A 15,733-nucleotide genomic window follows, 5' to 3' on the forward strand; every position below is an offset into this window, starting at 1 on the left:
TACATCTATATATATGAACCATTTGAGATTAAACCACTTATAGGACAAAGTATTAACAGTACAACTAAAACTATTCGATTGTTATCTCCCCTAGACCATGAGAACCCTTTAAAAAACAGTTATTTTACAATAAATCTTTAGAGTTTCATGGATTTTATGATTTCCTTTACCAGAAAAATCATTCAAGCTAATATGCAAAAAAAATCATGGTTTCAAGTAACTAAGATGTGTGTGTGTGTGTGCTTATGTGAATATACAGAAAACCTTTGAATTTGGGTAACTGTACATGTCCAGCATGAAATTATAAAATGCTTTGTAAATAATGCCAAAAAGGTATGCCCTGATACATATTTAATCTTCACTTTTAGAATCCTCCTTATAGCAGACAAGAATTTTAGACAAATTTCAAGAGATAAATGACATTCAATCAGTTAGATCCTTGTCCACACCTATCCTTACCAACAAAATTTAAATCTTAAGATATTTTTGTCAACATACTACTTTGATTGGATTTAATCAAGACAGTGGACCCTAGTTTTGACTTCTTATTGGTCCTATATGTGAAGGAAATTCTTTCATACATAATTTTTTACCTACTTTCATCTATGAGATGTAAAAGCTACAGGAATAGTATTGTTATAATCCTTAACAATCAAAATTACGTATGAATATAATGATAAGAAGCTGATGTAGCAACCCACATTCACCAACATAAAGTTTCATATAATAATACAGAGGCTTCATTTTAAAGGAACTGTAGCAGGATCACAAGAATCTGCTTCAGCAACAGTATCTATAGGTCCATCAATACAGCCTCCAGCAACAGCTGCCACAACTAGTGGTAACACAAGTACACCAAGCAGTACCACATCACAACCACCCCCTGCCACAACTTCAGCAAGTACAACTGGTACAACAGGAAGCTCCAGTAGTTCTACAGCAGTGACAGAGCCCTCCCGAAGCAGATTTGATCCATTAGGTATTAACTTTGAAAAGCCAAGATACCCAGCCTATGCAGTGCTGACAGTGAGAATTAACACATACAATGGATGGCCTAATTATTTGGATCAGACACCAAGAGTGATGGCAACGGCTGGATTCTTTTATGCAGGTAAATGAATAGTATTATGAGATATGTCCCAGAGACATGGTTGCCAGGTTTCACTTTTGTTTATAATTATCAGGTTGTTTTTTTTTAACTAAAATCAAGTTGTGGAATGAATTTTTAGTAGAAAAAATAAGCATTCATTTTTAGTGGAAGAAGACGTCAAGTCTTCTGAAGACTTAAGGGGCCGACCATTGGCTTTGAGTCTCCGTATGCCGCATTCATTTCGTGTATTACAATTTCAAAACAACTTAGATTCCTGACACCGATTTTTACACATGATTGGGCATCTGAATCATTTAATTTGTAAATTATGATTGTAAAACAATCACTATCGTAAATATGACCCTTTTATTTATGTAAATTATTAGATTTCATCTCATCCACATGAACGTAATTTGTTTACGTAACAGGATGTTTTAACTGTAGATATTTGTATTACGCATGCGTGAATTTGGTATCGGTACAACTCGCCCTGTTTACAAGTTCGCCCTTGAAGTTACGAATTTGCAATCCTGCAGACAAGAAGATTTTATTTTTATATAAATAAAAAGGATATATAAAGTGTTATCTTTATTCATGGGTTTCCTTTGTCATGTGAATTAGATGCCCTTCGTAACATACATGTGAACCTCCCGTTTAGGAGAAAAAACTCCCGTGTATGAAATTTTTTAGACGACATATTTGATCATTTCTTACTACTGTACCGGTGTAATTGACACCTGTGTTAAATTTTACCTGAACATCAAAGAAGATGTATAATTATATGGCTTCACTTGACAGCTTGGGTGTCAAACATACTGGTAATCAACGATGTTTACCTCCGGCTAACTGCTGTTGTGTTATCAAAACGATGTGTATTGGGAATATTGAAATACTTTTTTGTTACGTCCCTTTGTTTTACCCTGTTTTCAGTTATTTTGCTTTTAAAAATGTAAATGGTAAAAAGACTATAAATGATTAATATTTTAATCAAATAATCATAAAAGGATGTTGATTAAATGAATTTAAATGATTTTGGACAAATAAAAAAATTAAAATTTATAAATTATTTTATTAATTTAGACCTCCTTTCAAGGATTAAATTGAAGTTTATATGTTAAATTTGTTTATAACTGGTTAGAAGGCAACATTCAATATGTGCAACTAGGCTAATAGTCTAGCTTCTGCTAGCTTCATGTATAATTTTTCTACCGATTTAATATATAACTAGAATTATGCAAACAGACTTAAGGAAAAGGCATGTAAGTCATGTAAGTTCATACAAATATGACACTTTTTCTAGACAATCCAGATCTTGCAAAATACATCGCTAAAAATTGTAACCTTTAATTTTGTTGTTGTGCAGTAAAAACCCATATGGGAACTTTCAAAAGTTGGCAGGTATGTAACAAGTCTTACTATTTTTATGCTCCATTTATGGGCAATATGTTTTCTAGTCTGTCCGTCCGTCCTGCTTCTGGTTATAAAGTTTATGGTCGAGGTAGTTTTTGATGAAGTTGAAATCCAATCAACTTGAAACTTAGTACACATGTGTTCCTCTTGATATGATCTTCTTAATTACTGCCAAATTAAAGATTTTACCTAATTTTCATAGTCAACTGAACATAGAAAATGATTGTACGGATGGGAAATCCATGTACTTATGACCTTTTCTTGTTTGAAGAAAAAAAATACATTTTAACGATAATGGAACAAAGCAGCCTGGGTAAGTGGGGCTGCTTTTATGGTAATTCAAGTTACCTTTTATTCACCTTCTTCCACTTCAGAGCTATCAGCTCTTTGATTATCTACAGTTGACCTTGAATTTATGGTCAAAAAGCTTAAGTATTAAAAAAAACAATACCTATTATGGAGACCTAAACACAATGAGGTTTTATCTTAGAGTTGTTAGTATTTTTTCTCTAGATTTAAACATATTTTAACCAAATGAAATTTGAGGTGAACAGTCACTAATTTTTATCTGCTTTGATCTACAATTTGTATTCAAATAGCCATTTTTATGTCCCACCTACGATAGTAGAGGGGCATTATGTTTTCTGGTCTGTGCGTCCGTTCGTCCGTCTGTCTGTTTGTTCGTCCGTCCGTTCGTTCGTCCGTCCGTTCGTTGTCCGTCTGTCCCGCTTCAGGTTAAAGTTTTTGGTCAAGGTAGTTTTTGATGAAGTTGAAGTCCAATCAACTTGAAACTTAGTATACATATATTTCCTTTGATAAGATCATTCTAATTTTAATGCCAAATTAGAGAATTTATTATAATTTCACGGTCCACTAAACATAGAAAATGATAGTGCGAGTGGGGCATCCGTGTACTGTGGACACATTCTTGTTTTATCAATTTCTATTAAACAGAAAAAATCAACAGAACAAAAATTTGGCAAATGGGAATTTCTTTTGGTTAAGCCTTTCCTCAATGGAAATATTTTATTTTGCATACTTGATTCGCATAGAATTTTTGAATGAAATGCTGAAAATATGCTTTAAAGTATAAAAATCCTTTGCGAAAAATAAATTATTTCGTCAAATGAATGTAAGTCAGATATTCTTGTCAATATTCTTTACATATTGGATATAAATTGTATTAAGTCTGATGCAGACATTTGGTAGTTATAATGTTTCAACTGAGGTACTACACAGGGATCGAAAGGTGTCATTTTGGAGTAAAGGGGATGGCGTCAAAAGGCGTCATTATGGAGGAAAGGGTTATAAGTGAGTTTTTATGCCTCCGTCATAGTGGAGTTTTACCCTTGACTATTCCCATAGATGGTTTCCATTCTCTTGAACTCATCACTAAAATGTTATGAAACTCATACAAAATGCTATCTATCACAAAACACAGATAAAATTTGAATTTTGGTGGCGTCACTTTTTAAGGTTTTAGAGTTATGCCCTTTACAAATGAAAATTTTGCTGATTTTTTTGGTTTCCAATTTCTAATTTTAGTTTACCTCATCCAAATATTATGAAACGTTTTATACAATGCTTGTTACTACAAAATACAGATCAATTCCAAATTGGCGGGATGTCACTTTTAACTCTATAATTATGCTCCTTTGCAAATTGAAAAATTGCTGAATTTTTGTTTCCCTCCCTTAACTTGAGTTTGCTTCAACCATATTTTAAGAAACTTATACACAATACTTATCACCACAAAACTCAGATCAAATATAAATTTGGATAGTGTCACTTTTACCGCTTTTTCAGTTATGTCATTTTATAACTTTATATTTTATTCAAGCAGGGGGGAATTATCTGTGTTCCATGGACACATTCCCCATTTATTTATGTCAAATACAATATTTCAAGTTTATCTTTTTGGACAATCAAAATATAATTAAAAGAATTTGAACTGAAGTAGATTTCCAAACAACAAATGGTACATAGTTGCCTAAATATATATGTGAAATAGATATATAAATTTGAGGATTAAATCAATTAAAAGTTGGCATAATTTGGCAGTCATTCAAAAGGGAAATCAGTCCCTTAAAAAACAGTTAAATTGAAAATGTTAAACAATAATAAAAAGAATTGGTATTTTGATCTGTAAAATAAAAAAATATTGATATAAAGGAAATGATATTAATAATGATTAATGAAATTTACTATCTTACACTATTATAGATTTCAGTATTTTTAACAAGTTTGTTGAAATCAATTTAAGATATTTTTGTAAAGGCATGAAAGGTGTGTACTAATAACAAACATGATCGTACCTTATAAATTTTTCTAGTTCTGAAACTTTACTATTACAGATTCAATTCATTCCATATGAATTTTGCAGAATATTTTGATAATTGTTCAATTAACTGCACCCTATATCACTTATTCAGATGAACTGCAATCTTTAAGAATATTGTTTAATTTGATTATCTAAGCCCTTTAAATCACACCTGGGCAACATTGATGTGACATTATTATGTGCACTTAATTCATGGTATGAAAAAGAAAAGACATATATTCTAATCCTGATGATCCTGTGACTAAATACAAACAGCTGATTATGACAGATATTTCATGGTAATAGCGGATTTAACATTAAACAATGAGGAAGTATTTTCTATAAAACAAAGTCAAAATGTCAGACTTGTTTAAAGATGAAAGAAGTTAGAAAGTTGTAAAATAATATGAACTAAGCTTACATCACACTCTTTGATGTTTATCTGTCAACATTTTGTTGTTTCCATGTTAGCAGTTCATCAGTCAGTTGGATCATATTCAAATTAATTAGACCATGGCTCCTACTTGGCAAATGCATGGAGAAGTTTGATAATATGAAATAATGACTATTTTATCAGATGGGGGACATGTAAATAATAATCTGTTTTATTTCTTGTTGTTGGGATAGTACATTCGTTTTTTATTAGATCTTAATAAAAGGTATGCAATCGTGGAGTACATAGGGAAATAGTCTTTTATTTAGATGGACACACCCACACAGATTGGTTTAAAAATTATTACATATGCATCATAATTCTATTTACAAAACAACTTTTCATACATGTATGTTAATCCTGAATGGAGGAGAACCAGCTCTTTTGATTATTTATCAGCATATGACATATGAATCACCCTGAAACTCTTAAAAGCTATTTAGTTTTTTCCATCACCTCTCACATAAAATGGACAGATACATGTACTTAAAGTATGTCTAAGATGCAGTCTTCTGATACCTGAGGGATGTTGACCCCAAAGATATGACACCACTAGTTGTATTTATATAGAAGTTATAAATAATGATTTTATGTTTTCACTTGTATAAAAAAAAAAGCAATTAGTTTAAGAAATACAGGAAGCATGTCATTATCTTAAATTTTCAGACTTTTAGAAGATGTTTTATAATAATCAGTTTGAAATATAATCATAATTACATCTATTAATCTGTCATTAATTGTCAAAAACTGAACTTTCTGCTGATAAATGATAACACTTCTTTGTAAATTAAGATATAAGGTGTGGTTACAGAAGACATTGTAAGACATAAAAGAGAAAAGTTTAACATTAATTTATGGCTTTTCTTTATCCTGGGAGTAAATCAATTTCTTAACCCATTATTCAAAGACATCAATTGTTGATAATGAAAAACTGATTCTACTTAAGGGAGATATAAATAATTGCATCAAATACTTTAATAATTTCATGCCTTGCAGCAAAGACAGTGTAAAATATTTAAATGATTTCTTAAATTATGTTTGAAACTTTTATTTGATTAATCCATTACCTTAGATCTTTGGGGTAGTTTTGCAATAATTTACCATATTAACTTGTCTTTTTATCCTTATCCAAAAGACAGGGATAACAAAATGAGTTAAATGTTTACACAAAATAAGCATATTATACTGACTGGTTATGATCTCAAAACTTATTCTCTGTGTGTTTACAAGCAGAGGATACATTGTGTTATTTGAACTGACTGTCAGATTGTTCTGTAAATCTTCAAAGCTATCTTTGATATGTTTTTTTCTGATCAGTTATACATAAACTCTTTTCAGTATGTAAACAAAAAAAGGAAAAAACAGTTGAGCCTAGAAGTTACTTATATCTTCCAAATCTCAAGTATTGTTTTCATATATGTAAATTTTACAAATAGGCCTTTCAAGTTTGAAACCTATTTAACTTATACTTTAATAAAAAAAAAAGATATAAAGTAATAACTCTTTGTATTCCATAGGTATAGATCAATTTTTCATAGTGAAATAATAGAAAGTCATTATTTCTATGTCATTTTGTATGGGGTGGAGAGTTGTTTCATTAGCATTCAAACCACATCTCCTTATTGTTTAATAATTACAAAGGCATTTTTACAATTGATGGATTTCTTAAATATAGGTTTATGTTAAGCCAATAAGATTTTCATGTCATTTTTTTGTAATTGAATAATGTAAGCCCATTAAAGTACACATGTGAAAAAAGGTGGATAATTTTTATGTGCAATGGCATGATAGGCATTCAACTTCAGATAAAAGAAAGAAAAGCTGTGTCATAATTGTGTTGACAAACTAGTGGTGATGATATAAGATATTCTCTTTAATTTTTTTTTATATTTTCTATTTATATTATTCAATCAATCAATATTAACCATAGAAATAGAGATTTCATACTTCTTTTTAAGTGAATATAGGTTATAACCTGAGTTCGAAGCTGAATAAATACTGATACATCATAAATGATTCTCAAATAATGAAAGTAGGTTCAAAATAAAAAGTTGACATATATGTCTTTTAAAATAGCTTTATATTTTAAAGGGAGTGAAGTAATTCAGTAGCAATGAAGATGATAAAGTTAAAACAATACACAAATTATCATTTCTGAAATATAATCAGTAAATAATGGCAACAGAAGTATACCGCTGTTAAAAAGTCATAAATCGCTAGAGAGAAAACAAATCCGAGTAACAAAATAAAACTGAGGGAAACACATCAACAGAGATTAATTCCAATAATGGTCTCTAATAAAAACTTTATTTGATAGACACCTTAAAATGGCTATCAATCACTTTGCTTTGAAATATAATAAAATATTAGGTAAAGAATTTCATCATTTTGAGTCCGGAAAACAGTTTTTCATATATCCATGTTAATCTTCAAGAAGAATCAGGTCTTATTGTTATCTATCAGCAAATGACATATGACATATGAATCAGCCTTAAATTATTTTAAAAGCCATTTATTTTTATTGAACAAACAATCTCATAATAATTAGTAAATAAACAGATACAATTTTACATGATATAAAGATGTACTGAAAATATAAAAACAAATATTGTACAGAAGGCACAAACAAGGAGAAAGGTATGAACATCAAAAGAACAGCTGTAATTTATTTTGTTTTTCAAGTTCTTATCTCAGCACTGAAATTTCTCACTCATTGCAGTCTCAAATTTCAACATAACAGTTTTTTTTATTGATAATTATTAACTGATTTTTTGCAAAAGATTTAAATGGTTGCATGAATAACTTCCATTATTACCTCCTGCAATACTGTTATTTGATAGTATATCCTTAAAGGAAGTATATTCACAAAAGACAAGAACAAGTTAAAAGTAAAAGAACTAAAATGATCAAAATGCATTTGGTGTATTCAAAACATTTTCTACTTTATAACCTTCCAAATCATGAAAATGTATATCTGTAGCTCACACTGGCATGCTATCTATCTGCACACATATTTAAGATCATTTAAAAAAAAGTTTCTTATTATTATTTTTACTTTGAAATCCAATATAATGAAGAGCTACTTGTCAGAGGAGATAATAATTGATCCTCAACTTTAAGTATTTTCAATGAGAGTTTTAAGTTTAATAGGTATCTGTGAGATAGGTTCTGGTCCATCTGTTTTTGTCAATACTAAAATAAATTAGATTATAGATATAATCAGATATATAAATTAACCTAATTTTTGTTTTTTGAGTGAAACAATGGGTTACTCCATATTATTTTTTGGCACTGGACCCTAATATTAAAGGAAAATAATAAAACTATCATCTTTCTTCTACTTTTTAGGTTAAACTTCTGCTTCTCTATGTTAAGACAATTATTTTAGTTCAAACATAGAAAATTAATGATATTCTTTCATATTTGTCTCATCTGGGACCAGATAACAAAAATATCTGAAAATATGATGCATATTATTTATCATTATGTATGTTTAAATAATAAAGTCCAAGGGTTTGACACTTAATGTAAATACCTACTTTCAGCATATAACAAAGCCTACAGGTGACACCAAACATGCCTTTTAAATGTTGGATCATGGGGATTACTAACTGTTATCACTTAAAATGTCAAGTTGTCTTTTAATTTGTGAGCTGATATACATTGTCTAGCTGCAGTAAGGCACTTAAGGCAGGTGGCTACAACAACAATGTGTTTATATCCTGTCACCGTCTAGAGCACAGTCCCTTGATGAATATTGCCCATTAGCAATGTCAACCCTTGCTACTGTGCATTAATCATGAGGAGAATCACTATTGGAGTAATCTCATATCTCATGTATCTGTAGCTGGTTCTGAAGGATCTCCCCTTGATGACCTTTGCATTGTTGTGATGTAAAAGTCCCTCACTGCTGTGCACTGGTCATGAGGAGAACTACAGCAGAATAAGATACTATATTCCTGGTTCTATTTTTACTTTTTTTTTGTTTCCCTATTAATAAACTTTATATCATATTCTTTTAATATTAAATCGGCCTTGTTACACTCAATACCTCTTACCATAATTATATCCTACATTGCTCATATTATCAATTTGTTATTTGTGTATTACGTATTGTATATTTCAAATGTTTATATAATCATTATATTATGATGTTTTTGTATCTTGCCGGACAAGGGCCCATGATTGGTACAATAAAATAATGTCTAATGTCTATCCTGTAAATATTCTTTGATGAGTAGAATGTAAAATCACAGATCATCATTCCTGAACACTAAAAATAATTTTGATTTGTGTAATATGTTTGACCCCCTTGTATAATTCCTATGAGCTCGCAGTTGTAACACCTTCCAAAACAAAAGCTAATTTTTATCAGTTAAAGCTATTAGGGACTTTGTATTTTGAATTTTCATAGGATATCAGTATTTTTGTGATTTTACTTTTTCAATATTTAGATTTGTAATTCACTTTTACCCTTACTCTTAAGAAACTTGTACTCTATGAATAATAATAAACTCACAGTAAGTGCTTGTGGTTTAACAGTTTTATTGTACTCATTTCAGGTTATGGTGATTATACAAGATGCTTTTTCTGTGGTGGTGGACTGAGGAATTGGGAAGCTGGAGATGATCCCTGGGTTGAGCATGCTAGATGGTTTCCTAAGTGTGCCTTTCTGAGACAGAATAAAGGAGATAATTATGTCAGGATGGTACAGACTAGACATCAGGAAGCAGTAAGTTTTTTTTATCAATGCCAAAAATCTAAACATGCTCTGTAACAGGATATATGATGTCCCTTATTTACCGCTTACTCATCTATATATACAGTCGCCAAAAGTTAAGCACCACCTATTTTTATTGCATCAGTTTTTTTTCAAATTTAAAAAATCAATTATTCCTTGAAAAAAAGAAATCAATCATATAGCAATTTTGCTAATGTATACCATCTTTTACCATTAACAAATCACAAATATAATTTTTGTCTCTTATGAAGGTTCTATGCATGTATGTTTTTCGTTCATAGAATTAGTGTTAATTACACAATTCAGAGAGCGAATTTAAGTTTCACTGTGTTTGTATTTTTTTACAACAATTGATCACCAAATATCATTAAAATTTTCAACAAATAATCCTTCAGCACTCTTAATGTCAATATTTGAGTCAATAGCATGTCTTCCGGTACATTTTCATAACACAATGTATCATTCTCGGTACAAGCCTTCAAAACAAATTTAGTTGAGGAAATCTTTTTGCCTTAAACAACAAATGCCACTTTTAACATGTTTAAATCGACAAAATATTGTGAAGGTGGATCTCTGCGATTGATATTTCCCCTAATGGCATCTCAGACATGTTTGATAGGGTTTATGTATGGAGACATGGAAGGCCAAACAATAGTGTAAATGGCTTATTGCTCTTTGGACTTAGTTAAAATCCTTGCCCTGTGTGGTCTAGGGTTGTTGTCCATATCAAAGGGTCTTGGCAATGTTGACGCAAGTTGGGGATTATTTAAATGAGAGACTACAATATTTTAAGGCACCAAATCTCTGTATGGCTGTCTGTGTATGTTACACTGGAGAATATGCATACCCAGCTTATAACGGTATAAGAAGCAACCCCTTTCTGGAACAGCAGCAGCACTGAATGCAGTCCTTGTGCAAACATTCTTTTGGTCATAGGCTGTTTTGTTTCTCTGCGAAATTCGTTAGTGGCGTCTACTGGCAGAAAAAGAAACTGACTCTCATCTGACCAATGAGTGTTTTGTCAACTTCTTATGTTCAAGCATAGAAAGTCATTATTCCATTGAAACCTGACGTTAGAGTGCCTGCCTGTAAGCACAGGTCTCTATACACCACGACTTGCTCTTTGGTTGCCTCTATGAAGTCGGCAGGCCAATGAACAAACACTAACACGACCACCTGGAGAAACAGTATATTTGTAAATGTGCAAATGACCTTTAATAAGAGGTTGCTTGACTGCTTTATCAGAGTTCAATCTTTTTGTTCGTAATGAATTTTCTTAGTGTATGTTAAAGGTAATTCATAACACCAAACATTAATATTTGTTTTGCAATAGTTAAAAAGATATTGCCAGTTATATGTCGGTGATGCTTAACTTTTGTCATACTGTATATATATATGTGGTCTAGCGGGACGGCTGCAGTGCAGGCGATTTGGTGTCATGATATCACAGTAGCATGGGTTCGAATCCAGGCGAGGGAAGAACCAAAAATTTTGCGAAAGCAAATTTACAGATCTAACATTGTTGGGTTGATGTTTAGACGAGTTGTATATACATTATGTACACAGCCATGTATCACCATCATTGATGGCGATCCGATGGGTACATCTGTTGTAGAGTTGTCACTGACTCAGACGTACTTATAAATATAATTATTTTCTGTGACTGTATATTACATTAATTTGTAGGATCCTTTACTATAGATAATTTAGCTGATCTGTAACAATAACATCTTCATGCCTTATATATCATGTACTGTAGTACGCCGCTAGATTAAAACTGACGAGGAAAGGTAACACACGGCCAGCGAAAGCTCTTTTTTTGAGAGCCCAGGTGGTCGTGTGGTCTAGCGGGATGGCTGCAGTGCAGGCGATTTGGTGTCACGATATCACAGTAGCATGGGTTCGAATCCCAGTGAGGGAAGAACCAAAAATTTGCGAAAGCAAATTTACAGATCTAACATTGTTGGGTTGATGTTTAGACGAGTTGTATAACTCGTCTAAACATCAACCCAACAATGATCTAACATTGTTGGGTTGATGTTTAGACGAGTTATATATATACAACTCGTCTAAACATCAACCCAACAATGTTAGATCTGTAAATTTGCAAATTTTTTGTTCTTCCGTTGCCGGGATTCGAACCCATGCTACTGAGATATCGTGACACCAAATTGCCTGCACTCTAGCCGTCCCGCTAGACCACATCACCACCTGGGCTTCACAATAATAAAGCTTTCAGTGGTCGTGTGTTACCTTTCCTTGTCAGTTTTAATCTAGCTTCGTACTACAGTACATGATATATAAGACATGGAGATGTTATTGGTACAGATCAATCAGCTCAATTATCTATAGTAAAGGATCCTTCAAAATAATGCAAGATACAGTCACAGAAAATAATTATATTTATAAGAACATCTGAGTCAGTGACAACTCTACAACAGATTTATCCATGGGATCACCAGCAATGATGGTGATACGTGGCTGTGTACATTATGTATATTGTAACGATTTCGCCCCTTAAACCGAGTGGTAAGTTTAAATTTAATAAGGAGGCTCGATCGAACATAATTTGCATGGATCCTTTGAGTTGGTATATGGTTGAAATAATAACTAAGTCAGGTATAAAGTTCAGATGCATTTTATATAACATCTATATAATCAAATATTTACAATTGATCATAAAAACATACATTTATATTTATATACAATTTGCCGTAATCATCTCATAAAGGTTTCGCTCTGCTAAAGTGAAAGTAGATTTCCAGAAAACCTCTCTCATCGTATTTATATAAAGTTGACTAAGTGGAACGACAGCTGACGGGACTTTCCCGTAGGTCGAAGGTCGTCTTCTTCTTCTTCAAAACAAACAATTGCCATTTGTAAGAAGGTTTAGTTTTCTTAAAACATTCAAAACCTTCACACTAAATTATAAGGACATCAAGCTTAAGACAGCATAAATTCCGACTGCTCTTGCAGGCGGTGAGATTAAATCTAAAGTTCGTTTCGTCAACCTTCTATTTATAATTTTCCAGTCAATGGATCGACCAATCAAAATGTTTGTTATGTTCACAGGCAATCTCGTGTTGCAGACCGCCAATACACAAATAAATATGGCTTCTCTTGTAAATAAACTATGGCACTGCTGGTATTTAGACGATTACGGCTAAAACACAAGTTATTACATTAAGAAAATAAATAAGCAACTAAGGTAAACACATTATCGCATCATGTATCATTGAAATACATGCCAAACAACCGTGAATATTCTGTACGAGGTGACATTCCATCGTAAAAATAGCGTTGCGAAAACGTAAACAAAAACAGCTGACTCATAAAATTACTACTGTAAACTATGGATAACACGAGATCCATTAATTTAATAATACGATCACTAAATCGTAACAATATACAACTCGTATAAACATCAACCCAATAATGTTAGATCTGTAAATTTGCTTTCGCAAATTTTTTGTTCTTCCCTCGCTGGGATTCGAACCCATGCTACTGAGATATTCTGACACCAAATGGCATGCACTGTAGCTGTACCGCTAGACCACATATATATATATATATTTATATATTTATACTGCAACTAGTTGTGGTTATTCCCTAAATATGGTAACATAGCTATATTTTGTATAATGTCAATTTCATCAAGGAACACTTTCTTCACATTCAGAGGTCCATTTAGGGATTAAAATAAGTTTGACATTTGAGTTACGATTTAAAAAGCTATCAATGTGTTAATTTAAGTTGCTGTATAAAACAATATTAGCTCAATGTCATAAAAATATAAACTTTTTTGTACTTGGCGCATAACTTGGGAAGGGCTCATTAGAACCTCACCCTTCCCCAGTTTCTCAGCCTCATACAAAAAAGTTTATATTTTCCTGACATTGACCTTATATGCTTTTCTGGTCTGTGCGTCTGTGCATCCATTCGTCCCTCCGTCTGTCTGTTCGTTCATCCGTCTGTCCCGCTTCAGGTTAAAGTTTTTGGTCAAGGTAGTTTTTGATGAAGCTGAAGTCCAATCAACTTCAAACTAAATATACATGTTCCTTGTGATATGATCTTTCTAATTTTACAGCCAAATTAAACTTTTGACCCCAATTTCACGGTCCACTGAACATAAGAAAATGTAATGGCTAATCTTAAAAATATCCCAATGTTTTCTTATTTGGATCCTGAAAATACTTAAAGGACTGATTATAGAAAAGATGAGCAGAAATACTCAGGTTTAATTGACTATTGGAAAGAAAGGAAAACACCAAGATAGCACTCAATTGTATTTTATTAGGAACAGAATGAAAATATATACTAAATTGACATTTACAAAAAGGAATAGACTTTGCTAGACCTCAAGTGGATTTCATTGATTTTATTTGAATTCTTAGTGGGTTTTTAATTGTAAAATAAAAAGACAGTGACTCCACTCAAATTATCATTAGAAATCATTCAGTAAAAAAAGTCCAGATGTATTAAACAATCATGCATGGTCTTTTTTCTAGTTCCCTTATAGGAAGGTTAAAAACTATGGTCTTATAACTCCTAACTCTCTTAATGATATATAAATAAACTCATCATAGATACCAAAACTAAATTTTGTATATACGCCAGACACACGTTTCATCTACAAAAAACTCATCAGTGACGCTCGAATCCAAAAAGTTAAAAGGGACAAATAAAGTAGGAAGTTGAAGAGCAGTACGGACCAAAATTCCAAAAAAATTTTGCAAAAGGTAAGGTAATCTATGCCTGAGGTAGAAAAGCCTTAGAATTTCAAAAATTCAACATTTTGTAAACAGTTCATTGATAAATATAACCATATCAATGATAATTCATGTCAGCACTTTTAGGCTGGTGATACCCTAGGGGGAATAAATCTCCAACAGCAGTAGCATAGACCAAGTGGTTGTAAATAAATTCATCATAGATACCAGGACTAAATTTTTTAATTTATAATGTATATGTTCCAGACCATATGAGTATTTGGACCGTACGCGTACGGTCCGGACCATATACGTATACTCGTACGGTCCGACCATACGCGTACGGTCGGACCGCATGAGTATACCCGTACGGTCCAGCTGATCATACATTTTGGGATCATATGGGTTAAATTTAAACAAACATTTATCAAAATCTTTATTTTTAGTTATACAAATTGTTATTATTACAAAATAGATGGCCGATGATAAAGTGAATAAGCGAACAATTGAAATTAAATATTTGCTTAATTGTATATCCGTGAATTCTATTTTGTTACTCTGGCCGAAGGTGACACTTGCTTCTAATAAGAACGTCGTATTTTTTTACATTTACATGTTTTGTTAATGCATGTTCCTTTACGTATGCATTTCTTTTGTAAAGTTTAAAAATATTCTAAAACAATTGTCCTCCCACATTATGTTTACTTCCGATAACTTCAATTTCAATGAGCATACTGAGCTGCAATTAATGAATTATCGGCCTGCAAAATACAGGAGATTAACAGATTAAATAAGCGTGATCTTTTTAAATAGTTAAAATATTAAGTTTATATGTCAAATGCTGTTGAACTTTTTATATTAATTGGAGATATAAGTCATGTTGATCTGTTATATACATTTGTATCTAATAAGCTTGACCAACTTTTTAATATCAGTCAGACCATACGCGTACGGTCCGACCGTATGCGTATTTTGAAAAAGTACGCATACGGTCCAGACCGTACGCGTACGGTCCAAATACTCATACGGT

At 31.9% G+C, this 15,733-nt stretch overlaps 1 protein-coding gene across 3 annotated transcripts in view; it reads left to right on the forward strand.

Annotated features, from left to right (window-relative positions):
• The window catches only part of LOC139490504 (uncharacterized), a 154,580-nt gene that overhangs the window by 90,803 nt on the left and 48,044 nt on the right, over positions 1-15,733 (forward strand). For all 3 annotated transcript variants that reach the window (XM_071277282.1, XM_071277283.1, XM_071277284.1), the window contains 2 exons: positions 752-1,111; positions 9,816-9,985. In XM_071277282.1, the coding sequence (XP_071133383.1) occupies positions 752-1,111; positions 9,816-9,985 (530 nt within the window). The remainder of the gene's footprint in view (positions 1-751; positions 1,112-9,815; positions 9,986-15,733) is intronic.

This window comes from Mytilus edulis, chromosome 10, assembly GCF_963676685.1.
Source record: "Mytilus edulis chromosome 10, xbMytEdul2.2, whole genome shotgun sequence".
Taxonomy (NCBI): domain Eukaryota; kingdom Metazoa; phylum Mollusca; class Bivalvia; order Mytilida; family Mytilidae; genus Mytilus; species Mytilus edulis.